General features: G+C 41.8%; 1 protein-coding gene across 5 annotated transcripts; it reads right to left on the minus strand.

Moving 5' to 3' along the window:
* On the minus strand, window positions 1-25,513 carry DET1 (DET1, COP1 ubiquitin ligase partner). Of its 5 annotated transcripts, XM_023512661.1 has the most exons (6): window positions 25,416-25,513; window positions 18,643-19,168; window positions 18,076-18,429; window positions 13,950-14,137; window positions 4,551-4,742; window positions 82-318 (listed from the first exon to the last, which is right to left on the minus strand). In XM_023512661.1, the coding sequence occupies exons 1-6, from the start codon at window positions 25,460-25,462 to the stop codon at window positions 129-131; spliced, it is 1,497 nt and encodes a 498-aa protein (XP_023368429.1). In that variant the 5' UTR covers window positions 25,463-25,513; the 3' UTR covers window positions 82-128. The 5 variants fall into 5 exon arrangements, with proteins under 5 accessions (XP_023368426.1, XP_023368429.1, XP_012659895.1 ...); XM_023512658.1 differs by having other exon boundaries at window positions 1-318; window positions 18,076-19,168; XM_012804441.2 differs by having other exon boundaries at window positions 18,076-19,168; window positions 24,671-25,501.
* Window positions 25,514-26,570: the final 1,057 nt, after the last annotated feature.

Here is a 26,570-nt window from a genome sequence, read left to right on the forward strand (position 1 = left end):
GGTTGCAGTGAGCTATGATGACACCACTGCATTCTACTAGCCAGGGCAACAAAGCAAGACTCTGCCTCAAAAAGGGAGGTGGGGAGTAAAATCTTGGAAGACCAGATAGCCTAGGTTTGGTGAGGCACCTATGTGCAGCAGTGTCGCATATGGAAGTTGACAACATACTCAGCATTAGTCCTCTGCACAGAAATAGCAAAAGGCTCAAAAGGGTGAAAGGTGAAGGCAACAAGGCGGCGGACCGTATGGTTGATGGGGCGGCCCAGTAAGCCCGCCTGGATCTCAAACTTGAGCAGGCCAGAGTCCCGAGCATAGAACCTAAACAAAACAAGGAGAGACAGAGAAAATATTGACTTTCACCACCAAATTGAAATCTAGACAACAGGAAAATGTTGCAATTCAATATTTCACATTATTAATGAAATCATCAGAACTAAAATCACCTTGGTCTGATCAGATCATTTTAGAGACAGAGTGATAATGAATTTTCCAATGTGATACTAACCATTGGTTCATTTCTTTTTCCTGAGATGGTCCTTAATTATAGCCTTCAATTACAACACTCCACTTCCAGAATTCCTGCCTCAAGACTGTCTAGGCCAGTCCTAGAAATAATAATGTAAGCCCCAAGTGTAATTTTAAGTTTGGTTTGTTGGGGTTTTTTTGCAGTTTTTTGGCTGAGTTTGAACCCACTACCTCCAGCATATGGAGCCAGTGCCCTACTCCTTTGAGCCACAAGCACTGCCCTATAATTTTAAGTTTTTAGGTAGCTGCATTAAAAAAAGTAAAACAGAAACAGTAAAATGAATTTTCACATTTTATTTACTCCAATATAGCCATTGTCATTTCAATTGATGATCATCATAAAAATATTAGTGAGATAATTGATATTCGCATTTTTTTGGTATAAGTCTTTGAAATCCGGTGTGTATGTGACCCGTCAGCACATCTCAACTTGGGTCAGCCACATGTCCAGTGCTCATGAGCCTCATGTGGCTAGGGAGCTAATGACTACCATATAGGACAGTCCAGACCTAGTTTACCTTTGAGTTTTTCATTTTTAAGAATAAATTCTTTTGGAAGGGTCTTCTTTGTCACACACAGAAATAAAATACTACATAGTTTTAAATTTTTCATCTGATACAGTGAGATTAAAGATGCTTCCATCCATCCCAGTACTTAAAATACCTTTTCCCATATGCAAAATAAATGCCCTGAGGTTTGGGAAACTAGAGATGATTATTAGGGTAGTGGCTGAATTAGGGGTAAATTCTAGAAAATAAAAAGCCCTAAATTAAAGAGCTTTATAATTTCCCTTTGGCAAAGCAAAACAAGAGCAGACCTAAAAATACTCACACCCTTTGACTTAATCCCCTTCACAAGAATATCTAACCTCAGAATTTCATCTAAATGAAGTAACTAGTGACATGAATAAAGATGGCTGCTATGACAGTCACTCTAATGTAAAAAATGCAGAAAGAGAATAAATGCTCAGTGACAGTGGAATAGATAAATAAATTATGATACATCTACTCGATGGAATAATATGCCATCATTAAGACTATAATTGTGAGGAATATGTAACAAGATGAAAAAACATTTATAAAATAAAAGCAGTCTAGAAAATATGATACTAAGCACAATCACAACTGTGTAAAACATAAACATGCATATCGACAAATGGAACAGACTAGACTGGAATATACCATAAAGGTGTTAGCATAATGGCATATTCTCCAAAAATGCCTTTAATATCCTTACCATTTCTCATTTTAAATTAAAAATATAAATAAGATCTTGGTGATTGTGAATTGAGCTGCAATAAACATTCTAGTGTAAATGTCAAAAAATATATATAAGTAAGAGTCACAAGAAAATTCCCTTTATTCAGTGCAATGGCATTCTGAGTTTTGTTTTTAGATTCATCTTTTCAAATTAGAAAGGCAGAGAAGTTAGAAAGGAGAAATGTGTGCTACTTGACTCATTATCAAATGGGGCCCATCATATGTTTGTATGTGCAACAACACATTAGTCTTACCCACACATTCCCCAATACACACAAGAGCTTATAATTAAAATGACATGTGCGCCTCCAAATCTAACCCCCAGGGAATATGGGGAAATGAGAAATACGGTAAATACTACCCCAGGGATGCAATGAGCAAAATCTAGAATGTGGGGGAATTCTAGAGGACAAACAACCTGGTTTCTTCAATAATTTTACTGCAAGGAAAATAAAAGAGGGAGGCAGAACTTACAGAATAAAAAAAGACTTAAGGGAATAGTGACCAAATGCAATGCATGAACGTGTTTAGATCTGATTCAAACAAATTAACTATAAAAAGAATATTTACAAGACAATAGGGAAATGTGAAAACTTACTAGATCTTTGCTAGCATTAAAAAAATTTTTTGTTGGGTGGTGCCTGTGGCTCAGTGGGAAAGGCACCGGCCCCATATACGAGGGTGGTGGGTTCAAACCCGGCCCTGGCCAAACTGCAATAAAAAAATAGCAGGGCATTGTGGCCTGTAGTCTCAGCTTCTCAGGAAGCTGAGGCAAGAGAATCGCCTAAGCCCAGGAATTGGAGGTTGCTGTGAGCTGTGTGACGCCACAGCACTCTACCGAGGGTGATAAAGAAAGACTCTACCTCTACAAAAAATTTAAAAAAAATTTTTTTTTGTTAATTTCTTTTGTTAATTTTCTTAAGATGGGATATTGTTCTAAAAACAATTTATCTTTTAGAAATTCATAGAGAAATACTTGTGGGTAAAATGCTAGGATAACTGGGATCTCCTTCAAAATAATCCAGCCAGTGGTAGGAAAAGGATGGTGGAAATAGATAAGACTGGCCATGAGCTGATAACTGCTAAAGTGGGTAACATGTACACAGATATTCATTATACTCTTCTATTTTTTGTGTATATTTTAATTTTTTGGTCCATGTGTAATGCCTGTAATCCTAGCAATTTGGAAGGCTGAGGCAGGGGGATCACTTGAGCCCAGGAGTTGGAGGCTACACAAAGATATGATCACCACACTCCAGCGTGGGCAACACAGTGAGATCTTGACTCAAAAAACAAAACAACTTTCCATAATAAAAAAAAAATTTTAATTGGTTTTCAAACATGATTGCAATTTCCCAAAGGAAATTTAACAAATGTTGATTATACAGAATAGATAACACAGGCCCACTTAACATTCTATGAAGCTCGAAGATGAAATATATCTATTATACAGATCTAGCTACCACTGCTTCTATGTGAAAAAGATCTTCCAAGCTCTAGCTTAGAGCTCCAGGAGCACACATCCCTAAAGTCAATCCCACTAGTGACATCAGTGTCAGTTCCTCTCCCTGGTATCTACCGCAGCACACACAGCAGCACAGGCTCCACATGTGGAGACACAATGGGTCTGTGAACTGGACTTCTGGGGTGGGGGCTGCGCATAGAAGGTTAGTTTCAGGGTTCCAACAATAACATAGCAGCCCACATTCCAAAATTCCTTGAAGTGAGGGAGCAAGGATTTCTGCTAAACCTGCCTATTCCCTAAACTGTCTCTGCTATCTTTTCTAGTGGGTAACATAGGAGATAAAACAATTTCTATTTGGGTGGCGCCTGTGGCTCAAAGGAGTAGGGCGCCAGCCCCATAAGCTGGAGGTAGCAGGTTCAAACCCAGCCCTGGCCAAAAAAAAAAAAAATTCAATTTCTATTTGTGTGTGTGTGTGTGTGAGTGTGTGTATGTGCACACGCGCGCACATGCGCCCCTGTGCTCCCACTTAAGAAATGTGGTCTCACTGTCACCCAGACTGCAGTGCACTAGTACATTTCCAGCTCACTGCAGCCTCAAACTCCTGGGCTCAAGCTATCCTCTCACCTTGGCCTCCCAAGTAGCCAGGATTACAGACTTCAGCTACCACAGCAGGCTTAATCTGTATTAGATATTCATAATAAATAAATCTTCAACTACCAAAACTATTATAGAATGGTATTAGATTATTAAATGGAAAAGTACAGTTCCCTTCCCTGGATACCCTTAAAAGGGAACAACACTGGGCAGTGCCTGTGGCTCAGTGGGTAGGGTGCCAGCCCCATATACTGAGGGTGGTGTGTTCAAAGCCGACCCCGGCCAAACTGCAACAAAAAATAGCCAGGTGTTGTGGCGGGTGCCTGTGGTCCCAGCTACTTGGGAGGCTGAGGCAAGAGAATCACCTAAGCCCAGGAGTTGGAGGTTGCTGTGAGCAGTGTAATGTCACAGCACTCTACTAATGGTGATAAAATGAGACTCTGTCTCTACAAAAAAAAAGGGGTGGGGGACAACACTTATGTGAATTAAATGTTCTAATGAGAAGCAAAGGTCAAGATCAATTAATTTATGAGACTAGCACCTAAATGATCAAAGTACTCATCATGCTACAGAAATAGCCCGTCCTTCCAGTCTAGCCAGTGAGTATGGATAGAAACAGTTACAATGGAAGGATGTCTGGGAAGAAGCAGGAAAGGAGGCCGTGTTTAGCCCTTGGGCAGTTTGTACCTGTAGTGGTGACACTGTACCTGATAGGGTGATCTCCACAAGTTTTGGGCCGCTCCATGACAGACACCCACTTGTCGTCATAGCTGAAGAGAGACAAATCCAGGTAGGGGCTACCACTGTAAGACTGAGCACTGATGGGGAGCTGACCCAGAAGCCTGCGTACTGCCTCTGTGTGCCCTCCATACTTGGCATTTATAATAGTGTCTTTGAACCTAAAACAAAGGACCAGTGACGAAGGCTTTGTTAGTGGGTACACAAAGCTTTCTTGGATTTTAAGTTGACTAACATATGTCTAAAAACAATTCAATCTCTAAATAAAAGTTAAAATCTAGATTCTGAAAAAAGATAGAACTCTTTATCAGCACATGACTAGTCTAACTAGAAATACTCTTAAAAAGCAAAAAAAAAAAAAGCAGAATTAGAAATAGACAATACTAAGTTACTATAGGAAAGTTAACAAAGACTCTATAGACAAATTTAAAACGAGTATAACTAGTGTATGACAACTGTTTCTGCTGTTTTTGATAATAGCTCAACTAGGGGAAGAAGTTCAAAAACTTACTTCCCTCAAATAATAGCCTTAGAATGAATTAGGAAGGTGTTACGGAAAGCAGAGAACCCTGAAGAGCCTCTATGTGACTCTTCTTGGGAAGCTAACTTCCCTCAAATCTTTTGATAAATTACTTATTCTTTGTTTGTTTAAACAAGGTTTGGGAACTAGCATTCTATACTCCTGCAGAAAAACCAGTACTTAGAAGAATACTAACACAGACACAGAGTCATATATATGACTTCTGTTGGAAAATAATGAGACCAGTTATTTCCCATAGCTGTAACAAATACTAAATTTAGTACTCTTTAATCAAGTATTTCTATTCTTCTAGAAATTTACCCTAAGGAAACACTGCTACACGCTGAAAAATCTCTATGCACATTCAATACAGCACTGTCTATGACAATAAAATACTGAAGGAGACCAGCACAGTGGCTCACGCCTGTACTCCTAGCACCCTGAGAGGCTGAAGCAGGTGGAATGCCTGAGCTCACAGGTTCAAGTCCAGCCCAAGCCAAAGTGAGACCCCCCCATCTCCAAAAATAGCTAGGTGTTGTGGTGAGCACCTATAGTCCCAGCTACTTGGGAGGCTAAGGCAAGAGAATCACTTGAGCCCAAGAATTTGAGGTTACTTTGAACTATGGCATCACAGCACTCTACTGAATGTGACAAAGTTAGACTCTCTCCCAAAAAAAAAAAAAACTGAAGGAAAAATTAAAAACCTAATGGAAAACTGTAATTTTCAAAGATTATATGGTAATAGGGGAAATGTTTATCATAATGTTGAATAAAAGAAGTAGGCTACAACGCTGTCTATATTGTAAGGCTAAAAACAACAGAAAAATTCCACTCAAAAAAAAAAAGGCTAACAGAAAAAACATCAAAATGTTAATAATTGTTTAGATAATGACATTTTGGATTTCTTTTTTCTTTCTCACTTTCTTAGAAAGAATTTCAACTATCAGTAATTTTTAAAAATCTGTCTATCAGCTCGGCGCCCATAGCACAGTGGTTAAGGCACCAGCTACATACACTGAGGCTGACGGGTTTGAACCTGGCCTGGGCCAGCTAAACAACGACAACTGCAACAAAAAAAAAATAGCCCGGCATTGTAGTAGGTACCTGTGGTCCCAGCTACTTCGGTGGCTAAGGTAAGGAAATCACTTAAGCTCAAGATTTTGAGGCCACTGTGAGCTGTGACGCCAAGGCACAGCTTGGCCGTGGTGACACAGTGAGACTGTCCCAAAAAACAAAAAATAAAAATAAAATAAAACTCTGTGTATCAAAGTATATTAGATGATTTAATAATTGAGGGAAAATAAATACAATTTTTTAAATTGGGGGGAAAATATGATACAGGTAGTCCTTGAGTTGCAAACATCTGACTTACAGACAACTCACATTTATGAATGGAGGCTATTACAGTTAAGTCCCCAAGTTACAAACATCCACATGAGGTTGACTCACACTTATAAGCAGAGGCTATTACAGGTAATAGGTAAATGTATCTGTTCCAACTTACATACAAATTCAACTTAAGAACAAACCTACAGAGCCTTTCTTGTTCATAATCCAGGGACTACCTGCATAACATCTCATCCCTGAAACCAATGGAATAAAAAACTTGAATGTTCCTAACTTTCATGAGACCAGAAAGATTGATCAGTTGGGATTGATTTTGATTTTCACTGTTAACCTGTGGTGCTGAATGGACATGAACACGTCTCAGCAACCCTAGAAGAAAGCCTAGCTATCAATGCTGCTTTTCCATTACTTGTCCCGACAGTAATTTTCACAGCCTCCGTGTAAATCATTAAAATTAAACTTTGGAACAAACAGAACTTATTTTCTCCTTTTCATTTGAACTGAAATCACAAATCCTTCTAGTGGGCTCTCTGATTTTCAGCAAACATCTAGCACCACCTCACAATCCAGCCCTCACCCTGCCTGGCTCACTGGCTTCTGGCTTTCTCAGGTGAAACAAGGGTTGGAGCAACCCCTCTTCCTCTGCAGCAGCACCCACCTCCCACCATGCTCCCCACGGAGGAAAAGATGACACTCACACTCTCACATCTTCACCAGTTTAGCTCCTAGGTCAGTATCATTCTCTCCACTCTTCTTGGTTTCAAAATTCTCACAACGATCCTTTTAACACTGTGGCCTCCTAGTTTTTTGAACTCTCAAACTCAGACCCTTACTCTATGGACATTCCCTCAACCGTTACCAACGTCTGCAACCCCTCTGTAATCTCACAGCAGACCATCACATTTTCCAACCATCTTCTCTCTTATCTTCCTGCTTACTCCCTTTACTCATCTCATCTTCAGCAATCCTTCAGCCTCCAGAGGACCCACAGTCCACTGATTGTACCCAGCTATTTGCCATCTTATACCCTCAGCATGTCCTCTCTTCTTTCTCCTTAGCCAGCTTTTGTTCCCACAGTCAATCATGTAAATTGCTTCACTATGTTTATCTTTAACAACCTTGAACTCTTTTGCTTTGTGGTAGTTGCCTGGAAAAACTACAATTCTAGCTAATTCCATGCCTGTATCCACTTGGTTTTCTCCAAGGCTGGAGAAAAACATACAACAATGCTCACTTTATGACCATGAACTTTAGGTGGGCCTTTAATTTTACAAGGCACTCAGGCTACATGTCCATAGACATGCCAGGCTCCTACTCTCTTCCATAGCGATTTCATTCCCCCTACTCCATGCTCACTCTCAGCTAATGGCATTGCTGACTTTGTTACTAAAAAATAGGAGAAAGCAGAAGAGAATTTTTTTTTTTAATTCTATCCCACTTACATTTATCTCACTATTTCACTTACTCTTTGAGACACAGTCTCACTGTGTCACCCTGGGTAGAGTGCCAGGGCATCATCATAGTTCACAGCAACCTCAAACTCTTGGGCCCAAGTGATCCTCCTGACTCAGCCTCCTAAGTAGCTAGAACTAAGGCATATACCATGACACCTGGCTAATTTTTCTATCTCTAATAGAGACGGGGTCCTACTTTTGCTCAGGCTGGCCTTGAACTCCCAAGCTCAAGCAGTCTTCCCAGTTTAGCCTCCCATAGTGCCAGGATTACTGGCATGAGCCACCTCACCTGGCCTATTTTGTTTTTTTTTTTACATTTGTTTCTCTGTCATTTCCCTTCTCTTATTTTTTCACTTTACTTTCTTGGAGAGTCCCTCAGACATATCTGACAAATCTCTTTTTTGTCACCCTCAGTAGAGTGCTGTATTGTCACAGCTCACAGCAACCTCAAACTCTTGGGGCTTAAGCAATTCTCCTGCCTCAGGCTTCCAAGTAGGTGGGACTACAGGAACCTGCCACAACGCCTGGCTATATTTTTGTTGTAATCGTCACTGCTGTTTAGCAGTCCTGGGCCAGGTTCGAACCTGCCAGACCTACTGTATGTGGCTGGCACCCTAACCACTGAACTATGGGTGCCAAGCCTGTATCTGACAAATTTTAAATTTCCATGAGCATCTCATTTTTCTAGGAACGTCCCTGTTTTTATTCTCTTGTTCTAGAAATGTTCCTGGTTTTTTTTTTTTCTTTTTTTTTTTTTTAACAGACAAGGTCTTGCTATGTTGCCCTGCTCCATTTCTGACCTGGGCTGATTTACCCCTCCTTAGGCAACCTGGTGGCACCCCCACTCCCGGTAAGTCACCATACTAATGCCGAACTTAGTGCGGACACCTGATTGGCACAGCAAAAGGTTACAGCCTTTTTTTTTTATACAGAGCCTCAAGCTGTCCCCCTGGGTAGAGTGCCATAGCATCACAGCTCACAGCAACCTTCAACTCCTGGGCTCAAGCAAGTCTCCTGCCTCCGCCTCCCAAGTAGCTGGGACCACAGGCGCCAGCCACAATGCCTGCCTATTTTGTTGGTTGCAGCCGTCATTGTTGTTTGGCAGGCCCGGGCTGGATTCGAACCCGCCACCTTAGGTATATGTGGCTGGCGCCTTAGCCACTTGAGTCAAAGGTGCCAAGCCAAGGTTATAGTCTTTGTTTGAGACAGAGTCTCACTATGTCGCCCTGGGTAGAGTTTCCTGGAGTCATAGCTCACAGCAACCTCTAACTCTTGGGCTTAAGCAATTCTCTTGCCCTAGCCTCCCAAGTAGCTGGGACTACATGCACCCACCACAACACCCAGCTGTTTCTTGTTACAGTTGTCATTGCTATTTTAGCTGGCCTGGTGTGGTGGCTCATGCCTGTAATCTTAGCACTCTGGGGGGCCCAGGTGGGTAGAATGCCTAGCTCACAGGTTCAAAGCCCCCTGCCTTGGTACATGTGGCCAGCACCCTAACCACTCAGCTATAGGTGGCAAGCCAAAATGTTCCTGTTTTTATAGCTGCAACTGTTTCAGTTAATGTAATATTGTTTCCTGAATCCTTTATTCCTTATCCTTTATTCCTGCTGATTGTTTTCTTTTGGTTTCTACCTTTTGGGATAAAGGATTTCCTTAAATAACTCATGAACTCTGTTGTCTACTGTTTTCCTTAAAGGCTTATTCTGACCACAGGGACCCATTTTTATTCACTGTTACCAAAAAATTATTGAGGGAAAAAAATCACCATAAAACTTAATATTTAGAGACATGTTCAGAAAAAATAAAAAATGCTTTCTATATATATATCATTTTTTCAAAGCAGCAAAGTATGAAAGAGTGATTAATAAAACATACTACATGAGGATATAATTTTATTGGGGAAATGGAATAAACATATGAATTTGAGAATAAGAAGAAACAATGTAAAATTTCCAACTGGAAATAATTTGCTCTAAACTTGATATCAAATACTTGAATATCAAATTAGTATAGTATTTAGATTCCTTTAGCCATATTTAAAAGTGTTATAATATTTTATTTATTTTTTATTATTACCTTTTTGAGACAGAGTCTCACTTTGTCCCCTTTGATAGAGTGCCATAAGTATCACAGCTCAAAGCAACCTCTAACTCTTAGGCTCAAGCAATTCATTGCCTCAGTCTCCCAAGTAGCTGGGACTACAGGCACCTGCCACAACACCCAGATATTTTTACAGCTGGGGTTTTGCTCTGGCTCAGCCTGGTCTCAAACCTGTGAGCTAGGCATTCTACCCACCTGGGCCCCCCAGAGTGCTAAGATTACAGGCATGAGCCACCACACCAGGCCAATATTCTTTTTAAATGTCAATGTTTAATATATGTTAAAAATAGTACCTTAGGTTGAGCATGGTTACTCATATCTATAATCCTAGTGCTCTGGGAGGCCAAGGTAGAAGGATCACTTGAACTCAGGAGGTCAAAACCAGCCTGAGCAACAGTAAAACCTCATCTCTACTAAAAACAGAAAAATGAGCCAGGTGGTGGTATGCATCTGTAGTCCCAGCTATTCAGGAGGCTGAAGCAAGAAGATTGCTTGAACCCAGAAGACTGAGGTTGCAGAGAGCTATGATGATGCCACTCTACTCAGGGCGATAGCTTGAGGCTCTGTCTCACTCCAGCACGGGTGAGAGCAAGACTCTGTCTCAGAAAAAAAAAAAGAAAGAAAGAAAGAAAGAAAATAGTATCCTCTAGAACTACTTAAATTTAGTAGTAATAGTAAAAATATTTAAAGATCAAATTAGGTGACGCCTATAGCTCAAGTGGCTAAGGCACCAGCTACATACACCAAAGCTGGCAGGTTCAAATCCAGCCCTGGCCTGCCAAACAACAACTACAACCAAAAAATAGCCAGGCATTGTGTTGGGCACCTGGAGTCCCAGCTACTTGAGAGGCTTAGGCAAGAGAATCGCTTAAGCCCAGGAGTTTGAGGTTGCTGTAAGCTGTGATACCACAGCACTCTACCCAGGGCGATAGCTTGAGGCTCTGTCTCAAAAAAAAAAAAAAAAGAAAAAGAAAAGGAAAGGAAAGAAAATCAAATTAAAAATATTTGAGAATATCTATAGTTTTTCCAAATCTTTTGTTTTTGTGTTTTGTGTTTGAAATAGAGCCTAACTTTGTCGCTCTAGCCTAACATGTTGCTGTGGCATGATAGCTTACAGCAACGTCAAACACTTGGGCTCAAGAGATCTTTTTGCCTCAGCCTCCCAAGTAGCTAGGACTACAGGCATGTACCATAATGCCCAGCTATTTTTAGAGACAGGGTCTTGCTCTGGCTCAGACTGGTCTCGAACTCCTGAGCTCAAGCAATCCACCTGCCCCAGCCTCCCAGAGTGCTGGGATTATAGGTATAAGCCACCGGCCCTCTCCAAATCTTTTGGAAGTATGAAGTAAAATTTTAAAGATCACTGAGCAGGAATATATAAACTTTCTCAACTTTTAATTCCTCCTTCTGAGACATTTCTGCAATTTTGCTTAATTTCAAATACATTCTAAAATAATATTTTGAAAACAGTTTCCTCTAATTCCTGTATAACTTCACTTATTCAGTAGATACATAGTGAGTTCCTCCCACACGACAGACACTGGCTTTGGTGTTGTAGAAACAACAGATCAAAATCCCAGCTCTCATGGAGCTTGCTTTCCCATGACTTTGATGTTCTGACTGAGTGTACCCACCTTTTGTTATTGGTTAATGATCTACTTAACATTAAAGTTTATTTTCTTTTATTTTTAGAGTATTTGGAGCTTATTGAAAGACATAAAAAGGCTCTACATAAGTTAAGACAAGGCTTAACAGTAGAGGGATGGTGGAAATGGCCCCCTGTAAAGTTAATTTTAAAAGAAGAAAATTCATTCCAAAATTAAAAAAGCAAATTCTGATCCATGTTCTGCTTCCAAAAATCCTTCTACACTGAATAAAATTACTAACAAGGCAGAATATTTGTGTGAACCAGAGAAAAAGGAAAAGGCAAGTCAGTCATCTGAAATGAATATCTACGTATTTCTAACTGAGTACTGTCCTTTTATATAATATGATGCCACTGCATTAAGATAGCTGTTTTTCATGTTTTTCCTAGTGGTAGTAACACTTATTCTGATTCATCCACTCACTGTGGTCTGATCTATCTTGAGACTTAAAATAGGTACTTTCCATTTTTGGCTAAGGTAAGAGGAACAGTTTAGATATGTGAAATCTGATAAGGTATTGTCTGACTAGAACAGGATTTAGCTTGGGCCCTTAGTCCAAAGAAGCCATTAATTTCATAATAATGCACTAAGGTAGTTATTTAGAAGCTTCAGTTCATAGGAGAGCCCCTTGCTGACTGGTGGGTATCAACTTAGGATAACTTAACTGTTTTGTGAAGGGGACTCCAAGCATCAATATCTGAAAGCCTCTTCTTTGGGTTGGTTGGTTTCCCTAGGGAAAAGTCTCTCATCTCCTCCCTGGAGAAGATAAGCCTAAATGCCACATCAGGGAAAAGGGACAAGAGTTTTACCCTTCAGTATGTCACACTTCACCGAATTCCTGTGTTTAACATGCTATGTCTCATCCGTACTCTAAGACATACCTCAGGAACCTGAGTCAAGAGCTTTTCTGGTTCAATCTGTCTGGAGATTAAAATTCCAGACTTTCATGGAGTTAGAGAAAGAGACAGTAATTTGGCTGTGTAGGCCTAAGGAAAATGTAGGAGGTATGGCTGCTCCTTTTAATAACTTTGCTTGGCTGGGTGCCTGTGGTTCAAGAGGCTAAGGCACCAGCCACATACACCTGAGCTGGCGGGTTTGAATCCAGCCCAGGCCCGCCAAACAACAATGACAGCTGCAATCAAAAAACAGCCAGGCATTATCGGGGACACCTGTAGTCCCAGCTACTTGGGAGGCAGAGGCAGGAGAATCGCTTGAGCCCAGGAGTTGGAGGTTGCTATGAGCTGTGATGCCACTCAGGGCGACAGCTTAAGGCTCTGTCTCAAAATAATAATGATAATAGTAATGATAATGATAATAATAATAACTTTGCCAATCCTTCTGATTTCAGCCTACCTCACAGGGAACTTCCAAGGTACCTAGGGCCTCCAATGTCCTGACCTTTTCCAGAGTTCTCTGGTGTAAGGCAGACTTGTTTCTTGATGATTAAGCTGGGCAGTGTTAAGTTTTTACTCTCGGCTCGGCGCCTGTGGCTCAAGTGGCTAAGGCACCAGCCACATACACCTAAGGTGGCAGGTTCAAATCCCCAGCCCGGGCCCGCCAAACAACAATGATGGCTGCAACCAAAAAATGGCCAGGCGTTGTGGCGGGCGCCTGTAGTCCCAGCTACTTGGGAGGCAGAGGCAGGAGACTACTTGAGCCCAGGAGTTGGAGGTTGCTGTGAGTGTGATGCCATGGCACTCTACCCAGGCGGATAGCTTGAAGCTCCGTCTCAAAAAAAAAAAAAAAGTTTTTACTCTCTGAAGTATGCTGAGTCAATTATTACTCATCTGTTGGCTTTTCAGCTTCTAAAACTTTGTTGATATATTCCATCTCTAACTATCTCCTCTCCCATTCTCTTAGTTCTTACAGGTTTATACCTCTTATTCCTTTATTGTCATTTACTAGGACTTGGGGGTGAAGTAGGGCTAAATGCATTTGTTAACACACCCTTTTTAACCAAAAATTCTAAAATAGTATCCTTAATAATGCATTCAACAAATATTTAAGTGCTTGACAGTACACTTCTGAGGATGTAATGATAAATGAAGACACAGCCTTTATCTTTTTGCAATTCAGAGTCAGATACAGTGATTCACACACGGGAAGAATCATAAACAATACATAAGGAATTACACAGATGCTGAGAGAGAGAAAGGAGAAGTTCAGGATGGTTACAACAGGCAGACTAACCAAGGCCAAGTAGACAGAGATAATAAAGAGAGTTCCTGATGAAAACAACTATTGGCCTGACATCAACTTTTCTAAAGAACGAAGCCTGTTGAGCCAGGTGAAACAGCTTACCGGCGCTGGATCTGCCTTGCAAAATTGTTGCTAGAAGCTGAGCAAGGAAACTGGACTTCACTGTGCAGGGTTGCATTACGGAAGAGGTCACAGAAGTTCTCAAAGAGCTCCAAAAGCTCATCTGATGTATTCTCAAACACAGCAATCACCTCTGTTGTCACCATATTGTAAACCACAAAGAAAGATGCCTGCAGAAGGAGAAAGCGCGCTATGGGACAGGTAAGTATAATGTCATGGCTAGGAAACTTACCACTTGGCTCAAAATTTAAATCACACAAATAAAACAAGCAAACACTTCAACTTTACCACTAGGGTGGAAACGTAGCTCTAAGTGGTTCTGGTAAAAGAGGAAGCATCAGTGGGATTTATCAATTAAGAGCCTCAATGTTGCCAAGTTTCCTATGTATTTGTGCTGCTAGCATTACTGAGTCGGCTGGCATTTATGTATAAAAAGGTTTTCAATTTTCAAACTGTGCAAATTCAATATTTTTCCTTCTGAGTATTTATGCCCTACTTGCTCCCCAACCCACCCTGAGATAAAAAACACTTTCTTAAAAAGCCAGATTTAATTTTCTTTCCTGCTGAGAAAGTGATTTGCAGCCTGGGGCTGCCTGTTGGCAAATTATTTTCCCTTGTACGCGTACAGTTGAAAGTTCAATTTAGGGGCATTTATTTTTCCCTCTTAATATTTCTAACATGCAGAGAGACACCTTAAGTACATGGTGCTCTAAAACTGCCCAGGCAAGTTGTATCCAAGCAGGGTACCATTGCTAAACAAATGACAAATCAGAGAGGCATTTTCCGTTTCTTTCTTCTTAAATGTTCTTTCAGCCAAAAGCATGTGTAAAATACATTTGAGATTTGTAGCAATTAAGATCAGAGGGGGAACCTGAAAAGCATTCAAATGCCATAGGTGGCAGAGATACTGCTTTTTCTGAATGGGCCCCTAGGTGACTAACCCTCTTCCTTTAAGCCTGCAGTGTTCTGCTCTGCCTAACAAGGAGGCTCCAGGCACTTCTAGTTTTTGTCATAGTGAATGTAGTAGTGTAAATTAAACTGCCAGCTTCTAATAGGACTCTAGGTTTTCATAACACTATGTTTAGTATTTTAGCCTCTTACGATGGAGTTTAAATCTCCATTACCAATTTCTGGAGCCAGGTGGCCCAACAGTCTTACTAGCAATTAGTCCTTCCTACAACTTATATTACATGGCCTTGTGGTCACCAGGAAATTAAATTCGGCTGTAAATTAAAAAGACTGGAGAGTAACCTGAGAATAATACCCTTAATATTACAGAGGCTTTGTGTTTAGATGCACCTCTTACTCATCAACCTTAATGGAACCTATCAAATTAGACTGGGGAAGAGGGGGGAATGAAGATGACAACTAGGGCAGAAAGACTGGGTTTTGAGTTACAAACTCTGTAAGCAAGGGATAGAGCTCTAGCAATGTTTCTAGCTACAACTTATTATAGCTACTAGAAAAAAAATAGGTCACCTTTTTGCAAAGGAAAAATGGATAATCTCAAATGCAACGATCATAGATAACATACTGCCTCCAAAATAAAAAAGTAATAATAGCTCAAACCTAAATAAAAGATTGACTCATGTCCTTTCTATAGACTTGGATAACGCTTGGATTATATCAGGGCTTCATCAGGATCCCTCAAAATTATATGAATATAAAATAACACAAACATTTACTAGCCTTCCCTCCAAACCAGACTGGGAAATAAAGAACAGGAGAGTAGGGAAGTCAAGGTCTTCACCACAGATACCCCATAATGCATAAGACAAACTAGATGCTCACCTATGATGCCTCATGGATGACTTCAACGATAGGAAATAAAAAGATCCAGAAAAAAATTATTACTCTCCCCCCCCCCGTTTGTTTAGAATACACAAACTATTCTTGAGGAAAAAACATCAGAATCTCCATAATTAACCACTTTTCTACACTGATCACCTCCGTAAGTTGACCTAACTGTCATAGACTGGAAATCTACCACATGTACCATATCAGTACAGTAAACCTAGTTCCTCATATGGACCATCTCTGTATGTTGACCAGTTTGTGACAGTCCCTGGGTGGTCAATTTACAGAGGTTCTACTATATATATATATATATATATACACTTTTTTTTTTTTTTTTTTGCAGCTTTTGGCCAGGGCTGGGTTTGAACCCACCACCTCCAGCATATGGGGCTAGCACCCTACTCCTTGAGCCACAGGCACCACCCGAGGTTCTACTATATTTTAACACAGATAGCTGGTGAGGTCTTAGAAGATGCCCCTATAATACTATTTCGTAATGGTAAAATCAGCTGTAGGTCAATAAGACACCCACCTCAGCTGACTTCATGGCTTATTGGTTTGCTGGCTAGTCTGAATTTCCAAACTAGCGTCTAAGGAGACAATCTGGAAACAAGAGAATGAGCACAGTGGCTGGGGGGGAAAGTACAGAAACGTAGGTCTCTTACTTATTCAACCAAAGTGGTGGGCTTCTCAAAGACAAATGCCCAAACTACCCTGAACTTCAACATAGTGTTTCAACCCAAGAATCTTTTTTTTTTTTTGAGACAGAGCCTCAAGCTATCCCCCTGGGTAGAGTGCCATGGCATCACGCTCACAGCAACCTCCAACTCCTGGGCTCAAGCAAGTCTCCTGCCTCAGCCTCCCAAGTAGCTGGGACTACAGGCGCCCACCACAGCGCCTGGCCATTTTTTGGTTGCAGCCATCATTGTTGTTTGGCGGGCCCAGGCTGGGGATTCGAACCCGCCACCTTAGGTGTATGTGGCTGGCGCCTTAGCCGCTTGAGCCACAGGCGCCGAGCCCAACCCAAGAATCTTAATGATTTCTGTGCTCTTTACATCACCTTATCCCCTTCTGAGAAATTCCTCTACCTCTTACCAACATATTTCACCCAAATCCAAAAACCTTTAGGACCCACAATCCTGATGATTCTCCAGTGCGTCACAAATTCTGGCTTCCTTTTGATCTTTTCACTGCTCTACAACCTATGTCCCAGCACAGGAGAAAGGTCAGGGTAAAGCAGAAAAACTCAACTCTGTCAAATGAACTTACCTCTTACATACCTTACAAAAAAGGGCTTTATGGAGAAGTAAACTGACATTAATCATTTAAGTAGGAAAGTGAGGTTAGTTTTTTTTTATTTTTTATTTACTTATTTTTTTTAGAGACAGAATCTCACTTTATCCCCCTCAGTAGAGTGCCGTGGCGTCACAGCTCACAGCAACCTCCAACACCTGGGCTTAGGCGATTCTCTTGCCTCAGCCTCCCGAGTAGCTGAGACTACAAGTGCCCAGCACAATGCCTGGCTATTTTTTGTTGCAGTTTGGCCAGGTCTAGGCTCAAAACTGCCACCCTTGGTATATGGGGTCGGCACCCTACCCACTGAGCCACAGGCACCACCTGGTTAGATTTTTTTTTTAAGTTTCTCTCTTTTTTGAGACAGAGTCTCACTCAGCTGCCCTGGGGTTGAGTGGTATGGCAATATTATAGCTCACAGCAACCTCAAAATTTTGGGCTCAAGTGATCCTCTTGCCTCAGCCTCCTGAGTAGCTGGGACTACAGGCACTCACCACAATGCCTAGCATTTTTAGAGCTGGGGTCTCACTCTTGCTCAAGGTGGTTTCAAACTTGTGAGCTCAAGCAATCCACCTGCCTCGGCCTCCCAGAGTGCTAAGATTACAAGTGTGAGCCACTGTACCCATCTTGTGCTCGTTCTCATTGCCAGAACTAAAGAAGCCAGACCAACAAGCACAGTCTTACAAAATCAAAGGAGGATTATCCATAGGCAGTCTAAATCTTGGCCTTGTAACATCTGGGCTTCTATCTCTAGAGTACTTCTCTGCAAAAGAATGAGAAGACTAGTCACAGAGTTGACTATCTACCAGTCAATGGCTTGAGATTTAGTTTCCAAATGTTCAGATGAACACATATGGCCAGAGAAAAATGGAGCTGATTCTAAGTTTGAGCCCTAAGATAGCAATTCAGACTACATAAAATGTTTATTTTTGAGTTGTTGGCTATAGGCAAAGAGAGAAGCCTTCCCATTCTGCCAAGAAGAGTGGAGGGGTCAAGGGCAGGACAATTCACCTCATACCTGGGATGGATCTGTGACCCGTAGTGTTACTACATCCTCACTAGTATACTTGATAAACAGATGGTTTTCATCCAGAAGTTGCATTTTCCACATGCGCAGCTGCCGCAGTTGGTCAAAATATTGGAAAAAGCGCCTTTTAGCCATTGCGCTACCATCCTGCTCTGCCCGACGCCACAAGTATACTAGAAGCCGGTGCTTGAGTGAGTTGATGAAAGGATCCCTAAAGGGATTGGCCATGCCTGTCTGACTGTCCCGCTGTACCTCAGGAAAAACAGCTGACACAGTGAGCAGGTCATCCTCATAGCAGAAGCGGCCAATGGTCCGCACATCGATGAAAGTGCCTTCAGGAGTCACCTGGAAGACATGGATGGTCTGCTGCTGCACTGACAAGATGGCCAGAATATTTTTGTACAGGTAGAGCCCTTGGTTGTGTGACAGAACCACTTTATCACACTTGAATGTGCGTGTATCACATAAGCGGCCAGTGTGAAGGTCAATGATGTGGAGGGAATAGTCCTCTAGAGGGGATCGTGGGTTAGGGGTCACTGATTCACTATTTCGATATACCTCATAAAAAGGAGGGTGAGGTTCATCTGGGAGGTAGGCAGCTGAGCCCACGATGACACACCGGCAGTCATCAGTGAAGAGGCTACACTCCCGGTTCAGGTGCTCACCGTTGGCTGCCACGTTGGTAATGTGGAGCAAGACGAAAAATCGTTCAAAGAGCCGGCCCCGGATGTTGACTGACCGCTGGTCATTGCCATTGGACAGGATCTCCCCCTCATACCCCTGCAGTAGGTCCTCTGCTGCCTGGCAGCCCTGGTACTCATAGATTTCAAGAGATGTCTGGTCTGAAGAAAAAGCAATAAAGTAGCGTCCATCAGGTGAGAATTTGCGCAAGAAACAAGGAGGCTTTTCAACGTTGACAACTGTGAAGTTGGGGAAGACATTCTGGTGGAAAACGCGGACCTGGTGCCAATGGGTACCTGCCTTGCCTGAACTGATCCGCCGGCGTTCCAAACGGTGAATAACATTTTGGTTTTGGATTCTTCGGGGCTTAATGGTGGTAACATGATGATCCATTATCACATCTCTGCATGAAAAAGCAGAAGTCAAGAAAACAAAACAAAATCCTCCAAAATATAAAAACACACAGGTCAAACAAATTTCCCTTCTTATATATCCTAAATTTAAGAGCTCTCCAGTTGACAGTGACTAGCATTTCTCCTTTACAGATTATAGTCAGGAAGTGACATGCCTAAGGCTAGAAATAGGTGTAAGGGAAGGACCTAGTTCACTAGGAATACTTGGAACATATTCCTATTCTGGAATATGTTAACACTCAAGTCATGTGTGACTTCAGCAATTACAAGAGGTGCTCAAATATGACTTGTATTCATCTTTTGTTATTTGTATATATTGAGTACTATAATTTTAACACACTTTTTTCTTTTCTTAAAATGTGTAGACATTTTTTTGCACCCTTTGTATATACATACAATGGAATATTATTCAGCCTTAAAAGGCATAGTGGCTTGTACCTGTAATTCTAGCAGTTTAGGAAGACATGGCAGGAGGACTGCCTAAGGCCAGGAGTTCAAGACCAGCCTGGGCTACATAGTAAGACTCCATCTCTACAAAAATTTAAAACTTAGCCAGATGTAGTACCTCACACCTGTAGTATCAGCTACTCAGGAGGCTGAGGTGGAAGAATAGCTTGAGCCCAGGAGTTTGAGGCTGCAGTAAACTACAATCATACCCCTGTACTCCACGGTGGCAACAGAGTAAGACTCCATCTCTAAAATTAAAGAAAAAAATTTGTAAAGGAAGGAAATTCTAACATATGATACAACGTTCACAAACCCTGAGGACATGTATTAAGTCAAATAAGCCAATTACAAAAAAGACAAATATTTTATAACTCTACTTATGTGAGTTATCAAAAGTTGTCAAATTCAACAGCCTAGTATGATGGCATACCTATAATCCTAGCTACCTGGGAGGCTGAGGTGGCTAGTCAAATTCCACAGCCTAGTGTGGTGGTATACCTAGAATCCTAGCTACTTGGGAGAATGAGGTGGGAGGATCACTTGAGCCCAAGAGTTCAAATCCAACCTGGACAACATAGCAAGGCCCCATCACTAAAAAAAAAAAAAAAAAGTTTTAAAAATTTTTTATCCTTTTTTCTGAAGTTTTCAAATTCATAAAAACAGAAAGCAGAATAGTGGCCACCAGGGACTTGGAGGAGGGAAAGGGAAGGTGCTATTCAATGGATTATATCTGCAAGATGAAAAAGTTCTGGAGATCTATTTCACAACAATGTGAATATACTCAGCACCATTGAACTATACACTTTAAAATGGTTAAGATGGTACATTTTATGCTCTTTTTAAACAAAATTTAAAAAAATATATTGATGGGGCATCTATTATATATCCTCAAACCAGAGCATAAAACAGTAGAGCCCCCATGGAACCAAAAATATACTGATGGGGCATTTACTTTAAGGCTTCCAGATGTTTTATTCCACCTTGATTCAAACCAAAGTTAAATCACAATCCATAAAAGTCAATGTAGTTAATGAAAAACTTTTAAGTTATTAAGCTATTCCAAGGTAAAATGGAGTAAGCAAATGCCACCTTATCTCTATTGCTAAATGTAGCTATGAAACACAGAATACATGTACAGACACTTGAAGACAATAGCAGACTAACAAGAAAGTACCACTCAGCAGACAGTTAAGTTGCCATTGTTTCCTCTGATCCTCTTGCTGTTTGCAGAGCCAGTGCCTGACAGAAAAAGGATAGCCAAAGCCCCAACTTTTGAACCAGAGGATAAAATGGTAGAGCCCCCATGGAACCAAAAGGGATGGGGAGAAGCCATGAAGTTATTGAATGCCTGAGCTTGCTTCTGACCTGCACAGTTGTAGATCTGTTCCAAATCGTTACACTAAAGGCTTTGAGACCCAAATTAACAAGGAGACAAGTATCCCGATCTCAGATGGGCCAATGAGTATCACAAACATGGGACAGATCTAAACAGTATGGCAAAGATTTTGAAAACTGATGTGACACTGGAACCATAGCCTGCAGAAGAAGGGTTGCAAATTGCTAATTACTTAAACCTAATTAGGCAGACTGCTTACTAAACCTAAAATGATCAACATTTTCCATAGAATTTTAAATAAGTCCTATAGTTTAACATACAAAATGTCTAAAATACAATCTGAAATCACTCAGCAGATCAGGTGTGGCAGCTCACGCTTGTAATCCTAGCACTCTGGGAGGCCAAGGCTGGTGGAATGCCTAAGCTCAGGAGTTTAAGACCAGCCTAAAAAGGGCAAGAACCCCACCCACCCACCCAGCTTGGTACCTGTGGCTCAAGCAGCTAAGGCACCAGCCACATACACCTGAGCTGGCAGGTTCGAATCCAGCCCGGCCCGCCAAACAACAATGAGCCCAAGAGTTTCAAGTTGCTGTGAACCACAATGTTGCCAAGGCACTCTACTAAGGGCAAAAGAGTGAGACTAAGTCCCCCCCCCCCAAAAAAAATTACTCAGTATATTACGTACTAGGAAAAAGCTCAAATCAGAAATGACAACTGACTGACAACCAATGTCAATTGAAATTCTCTGACAAAGTTTCTTTTTTTTTTTTTTAAAGAGACGAAATCTCACTCTGCTCACTCCGTTACCATAGCTAGAGTGCTGTAGCATTATACCTCACAGCAAACTCAAACTCTTGGACTTGAGCAATCCTCTTGCCTCAGCCTCCTGAGTAGCTGGGACTATAGTAAGGTGACCAGACGTCCCGCTTTTGGCGGGACAGTCCCAATTTTTAACAATTTGTCCCACGTCCTGAGGTGTTTTTAAAAAGTCCCAATTTTTGGAAAGAATGCACTAGCTAGGAAATGGTGGGGACAACCGGAAGGGAATATAAGATTTTCAGCTGCTGAAAAGGTTAATGTAACTCCATTTGGGAATGAAGAGATTAATGTAACTTCATTTGGAAATGAAAAGGCTAATGTAAACTCCCTACTCCCCCCTCCTGGGCAAGGCAGCCCAGATGGACCAGCGCCCTACTCCTTTGAGCCACAGGCTCTGCCCTATACATTTTTTTAATGTATATTTGTAAATTGTATTTATGTTGAAATTAAAAATATATATATTACAATATTATTTTTGCATTCTGTGAAAATTTTTGTTGCTCCATATAGACCAAATTTTTAATTAAGAACACACCCCTTCTCCGCCCCCCCCCCATCAATGGTGTCCCGCTTTACCAATGTTAAAATCTGGTCACCTTAGACTATAGGCGTGTGCCAGAACACCTGGCTAGTTTTTCTATTTTTAGTAAAAACAGGACCTCACGCTTACTCAGGCTGGTCTTGAACCGTTGAACTCAAGCAATCTGCCCACCTCAGTCTCCCAGAGTGGTAGGATTACAGGCCTGAGCCACTGCACCCAGCCTGTCTGACAAAGATTTTAAAGGAGCTATTATAAAAATGCTCCAACAAGCAATCACAAATACTTTTGAAATGAATGGAAAAAAAAAAAGAAAGTCTCAACAAAGAAAATTTACTTTTAAAGAACCAGAGAGAAAAGTTAGAGGTAAAAGGCAATAACCACAGTAAAAACTAACTGGATGGGATTCAAGAGCAGAATGTAGTCAATAGAGGAAAAAGAAAGTCACCTGAAAGATCAGTAAGGATTATGCAATATGAACAACAGAGAAAAAAAGATTTTAAAAGTCCTAGGGAAAATAAAAAGAGTCTAAGGCCCTTGTCATAAGAATTCCAGAAAGAAACTTCTTCTGAGTTCCAGAAAGAAAGAGTACAATGCTTAAAAATTAAAAACAAAAAAATTGAAGAAATGATGACTGAAAATTTCAAGACATGAACCCCAGATTTTGAGAAGTTCACAGGACAAGACTCCCTCCTCAATCTATGATAAACCCAAAGAAATCTACGCCCACACACATCAAAGTTAAAGTGGGGAAAAGGTAAAGTAAAACTCTCAAAAGCAACCAGATGAGATCAATGCATTACTTAAAGGTGAAACAACAATTCAAATGTCCGTAGACATTTGATGTCTGTGATTCTCATCACAAAACACAGGGCCCAGAAGGAAATAGAACATATTTTTAAGTGCTGACAAGCTGCTGCTGTTTTATCATTCAAGTCTCAGTTAAAACACCAACTCTTGGCTCGGCGCCTATAGCTCAACCGGCTAAGGCACCAGCCACGTACACCTAAGGTGGCGGGTTCGAATCCCCAGCCCGGACCCGCCAAACAACAATGATGGCTGCAACCAAAAAATAGCCGGGCGTTGTGGCGGGCGCCTGTGGTCCCAGCTACTTGGGAGGCGGAGGCAAGAGACTCGCTTGAGCCCAGGAGTTGGAGGTTGCTGTGAGCTGTAATGCCATGGCACTCTACCCAGGGGGACAGCTTGAGGATCTGTCTCAAAAAAAAAAAAAAAAAAACACCAACTCTTCAGAAGTGTTCCCAACCGCCTCACCTCCATCTACATGAATCTATCATTTTACCCTATTTCATTTTATTCAAGGCCCTTATTGCTTTCTGAAATTACATTATTTATTTACCTTTTTATTATCTGTCTCTCTATATCAGAGAGTAGGGACCTTGTCTAATTCCTTGCTATACCCCCAGCACCTAGGACAAAGGCAATAAATGCTCATATATATGTTGAATAAATGGAGCAACATTCAACATGGGCCTTGAAGGATAAAGAATTCACTAGCAAAGTAAAAGAAGAACATTCAGGGGGGAAAAAATGCCTAAAAATACACTTGAAAAGAACATGGCATGGCACCACTGGGAATCAGAATAATTTCAAGCAGCTAGAACACAGAGAAGCACAGAGTGATATAGAAAAAGACTCCAGGAGAATGACTGGATCCAATCTGTATTTTAGAAATAAAAACATATATACAATGAAATATTTACTTTGCTTATATTCTATCTCCCACTAAAAGGATTTCAAATGTCTTATATAAATACATATACATCTGGTGGTGCCTGTGAGTAGGACGCCAGCCCTATATACCAAGGGTCGCGGGTTCAAACCCAGCCCTGGCCAAACTGCAACAAAAAACAGCCAGGCCCTATGGCAGGTGCCTATAGTCCCAACTACTTGGGAGGCTGAGGCAAGAGAATTGCCTGAGCCTAGGAGCTGAAAGTTGCTGTGAGCTGTGCCGCCACAGCACCCTACCGAAGGCGACAAAATGAGCTAAAAATAAATAAATAAATACACATACATCTAGTCAAGTTAAAAATGTACATACCTCTAATACTGAGCTAATCAAGTTTCTCAAACTACTGCTAGTTACAAAGGATTAATAGGACCTTGAAATCAGTTTAGAGGATATTCTTACTGATGTGAAGTACAATAAAATAGAAAGTATCACATGTAGTAATGGTAACATTTGTTTCACTGTACTGAGTAAAGATACAAAATGTATACCGATCTAGACTAGAGCAAGAGTCTATAAGCTACAGCTCTCAAGTCAAATGTAGCCCACTTCCCTGTTTTTGTAAATAAAGTTTCACTGAAACACAGCCTCACCCATCCATTTACCTGTTGTTTACGGCTACTTTTCCCTTACATTGGCAGACTTGAGTAGTTGAGACAAAGACCGCACGGTCCACAAGCCTAAAATATTTACTGTCTGACCCTTTACATAAGTTCTTGTTTTTGCTGAGTTAACTCCTATTTCAGATATCAGCTTACTCATCATTTCCTCAGAGAATTCTTCCTTCAGCTCCCATTAGATAAAAATCCCAATATACTAGCCATACCCCTCCCCTGCACTTAGTATGCTAGCATCTCCGCCTTTGTATTTTACTTATATTTTTGCTCTTAACTATACCTATGCTTCCAAGGACCAGTACACAAACTGTATCTTCTGGCCCGTCGTAGTGTTTGATACATGATAAACCTCCATTCTTGAACACTGAACCAGCCTCCTGCCAAATTCTTGGCCAACTCAGGCACCCACAGGAGCTAGTCCCTCTGCCTGGAATGTATTTCCCCTAATCCTTGCCATAACTTTCCAAGTTGCTGCTAAAGGTCATCTCCTTCAGAAGTCTCCCCGTTATTTGTCTTCTTAGTAATTGTCGCAACTTGTATATATACTTTCATTTGCATGGTTATGTTTTAATGTTTGACTCCTGCTAACCGGTACTCTCCAGACAGTAGCCAGGTCTACTATGGTCATCCCGGTAGTCTCAGCCCAGCACTAGGGCTGGCACACAGCAGGTGTTCGGTACATTACGTAACAGAAAAGGTAAGAAAGCCTGACTGAATCGGGCCACTAACTCACTGTGTGGGCCTAAGTCCTTTTCCCTTGCTGGGTCTCAGTTTCGCCATGGGAGAAGCTGCCCAGTCTCTCAAATCCTTGAGACGGCCTCCAAAATGAAAAGTGAATAACAAGGGGCGGGCAGACACGCCCAAGAGGGCGCCCCCGGAAAGAAAAGGGAAGAGGCGGAGCCTCCAAGGGAAGAGACTTCTGCAGACGGGAGGGGGCTATGGAGCCTTTGGCCCTCGGCTTCCAGCAGGGAGGAGCCTGCAGGGGAGGGTCGGCCGAGCTGAGAGGCTGGGCCAAAAACAAGAAGTCCTCACCTGTCTGGTCCGGACTCAAAGAACGGGGGCGAGAGATGCCCCAGCCTGCTCCGTGCGCACCTCCCCCGGCCCCGCCCCCGCCATGCCTCAGGACCCCGGCGCCCGTGGCGTCAGGGCCCACTTCCGCTAGCTACCGGAAGTGAGGCACAGCGAGAAGGGAAGCAGGAGAGAGGGTAGCACTGTCCAGCCTGGGCTAAGAAATCTTACAACGCACCCTGGCGCCCGGAGGAGGGATCGAAGCCATAGAGGTTCAGTGGCTGGGAAGGAAAAATTAACCCGGAGCCCTCTGGGGAACCTTGTGATCTCCTATGACAGTATCTCTGCATTTGCTGGGCACATTTGCAAAAACTTGTATAAGAATTGATTTTTCATTTCTTTTTTTTTTTTTTTTTGAGACAGAGCCTCAAGCTGTCCCCCTGGGTAGAGTGCCGTGGCATCACAGCTCACAGCAACCTCCAATTCCTGGGGTCAAGTGAGTCTCTTGCCTCAGCCTCCCGAGTAGCTGGGACCACAGGCGCCCGCCACAACGCCCGGCTATTTTTTGGTTGCAGCCATCATTGTTGTTTGGCGGGTCCGGGCTGGGGATTTGAACCCGCCACCTTAGGTGTACGTGGCTGGCACCTTAGCTGGTTGAGCTATAGGCGCCGAGCCGATTTTTCATTTCTTAATTAGATGCTTCATTTCATCAGCTGAGCATCAGCTAGTGAGCACCTCGAGGATTGGGATTGTATTTACCATCTTTGGATACTCTGCCCAATATAGTTGCTGGCACGAAGTGGTATACAGCTCCTTGACCTAATCCTTTTAAATTTAACTTCAAACCTTTACTTGTCTTGTATTTACGTTGTCTTATGTA

The sequence above is a fragment of the Otolemur garnettii genome, unplaced genomic scaffold (assembly GCF_000181295.1).
Source record: "Otolemur garnettii isolate 467f Iridium unplaced genomic scaffold, OtoGar3 scaffold00029, whole genome shotgun sequence".
Classification (NCBI taxonomy): domain Eukaryota; kingdom Metazoa; phylum Chordata; class Mammalia; order Primates; family Galagidae; genus Otolemur; species Otolemur garnettii.

Excerpts from the sequence above, each read along its gene's own strand:
- DET1 (XM_023512658.1), bottom strand. The coding sequence starts at position 25,462 with ATGGCGAAACTGAGACCCAGCAAGGGAAAAGGACTTAGGCCCACACA. Across the intron at positions 14,138-18,075 it reads GGGTCACAGATCCATCCCAG|GCATCTTTCTTTGTGGTTTA; the intron begins GTATGAGGTGAA and ends CTCCTTCTGCAG. Across the intron at positions 4,743-13,949 it reads GCAAGGCAGATCCAGCGCCG|GTTCAAAGACACTATTATAA; the intron begins GTAAGCTGTTTC and ends CCTTTGTTTTAG.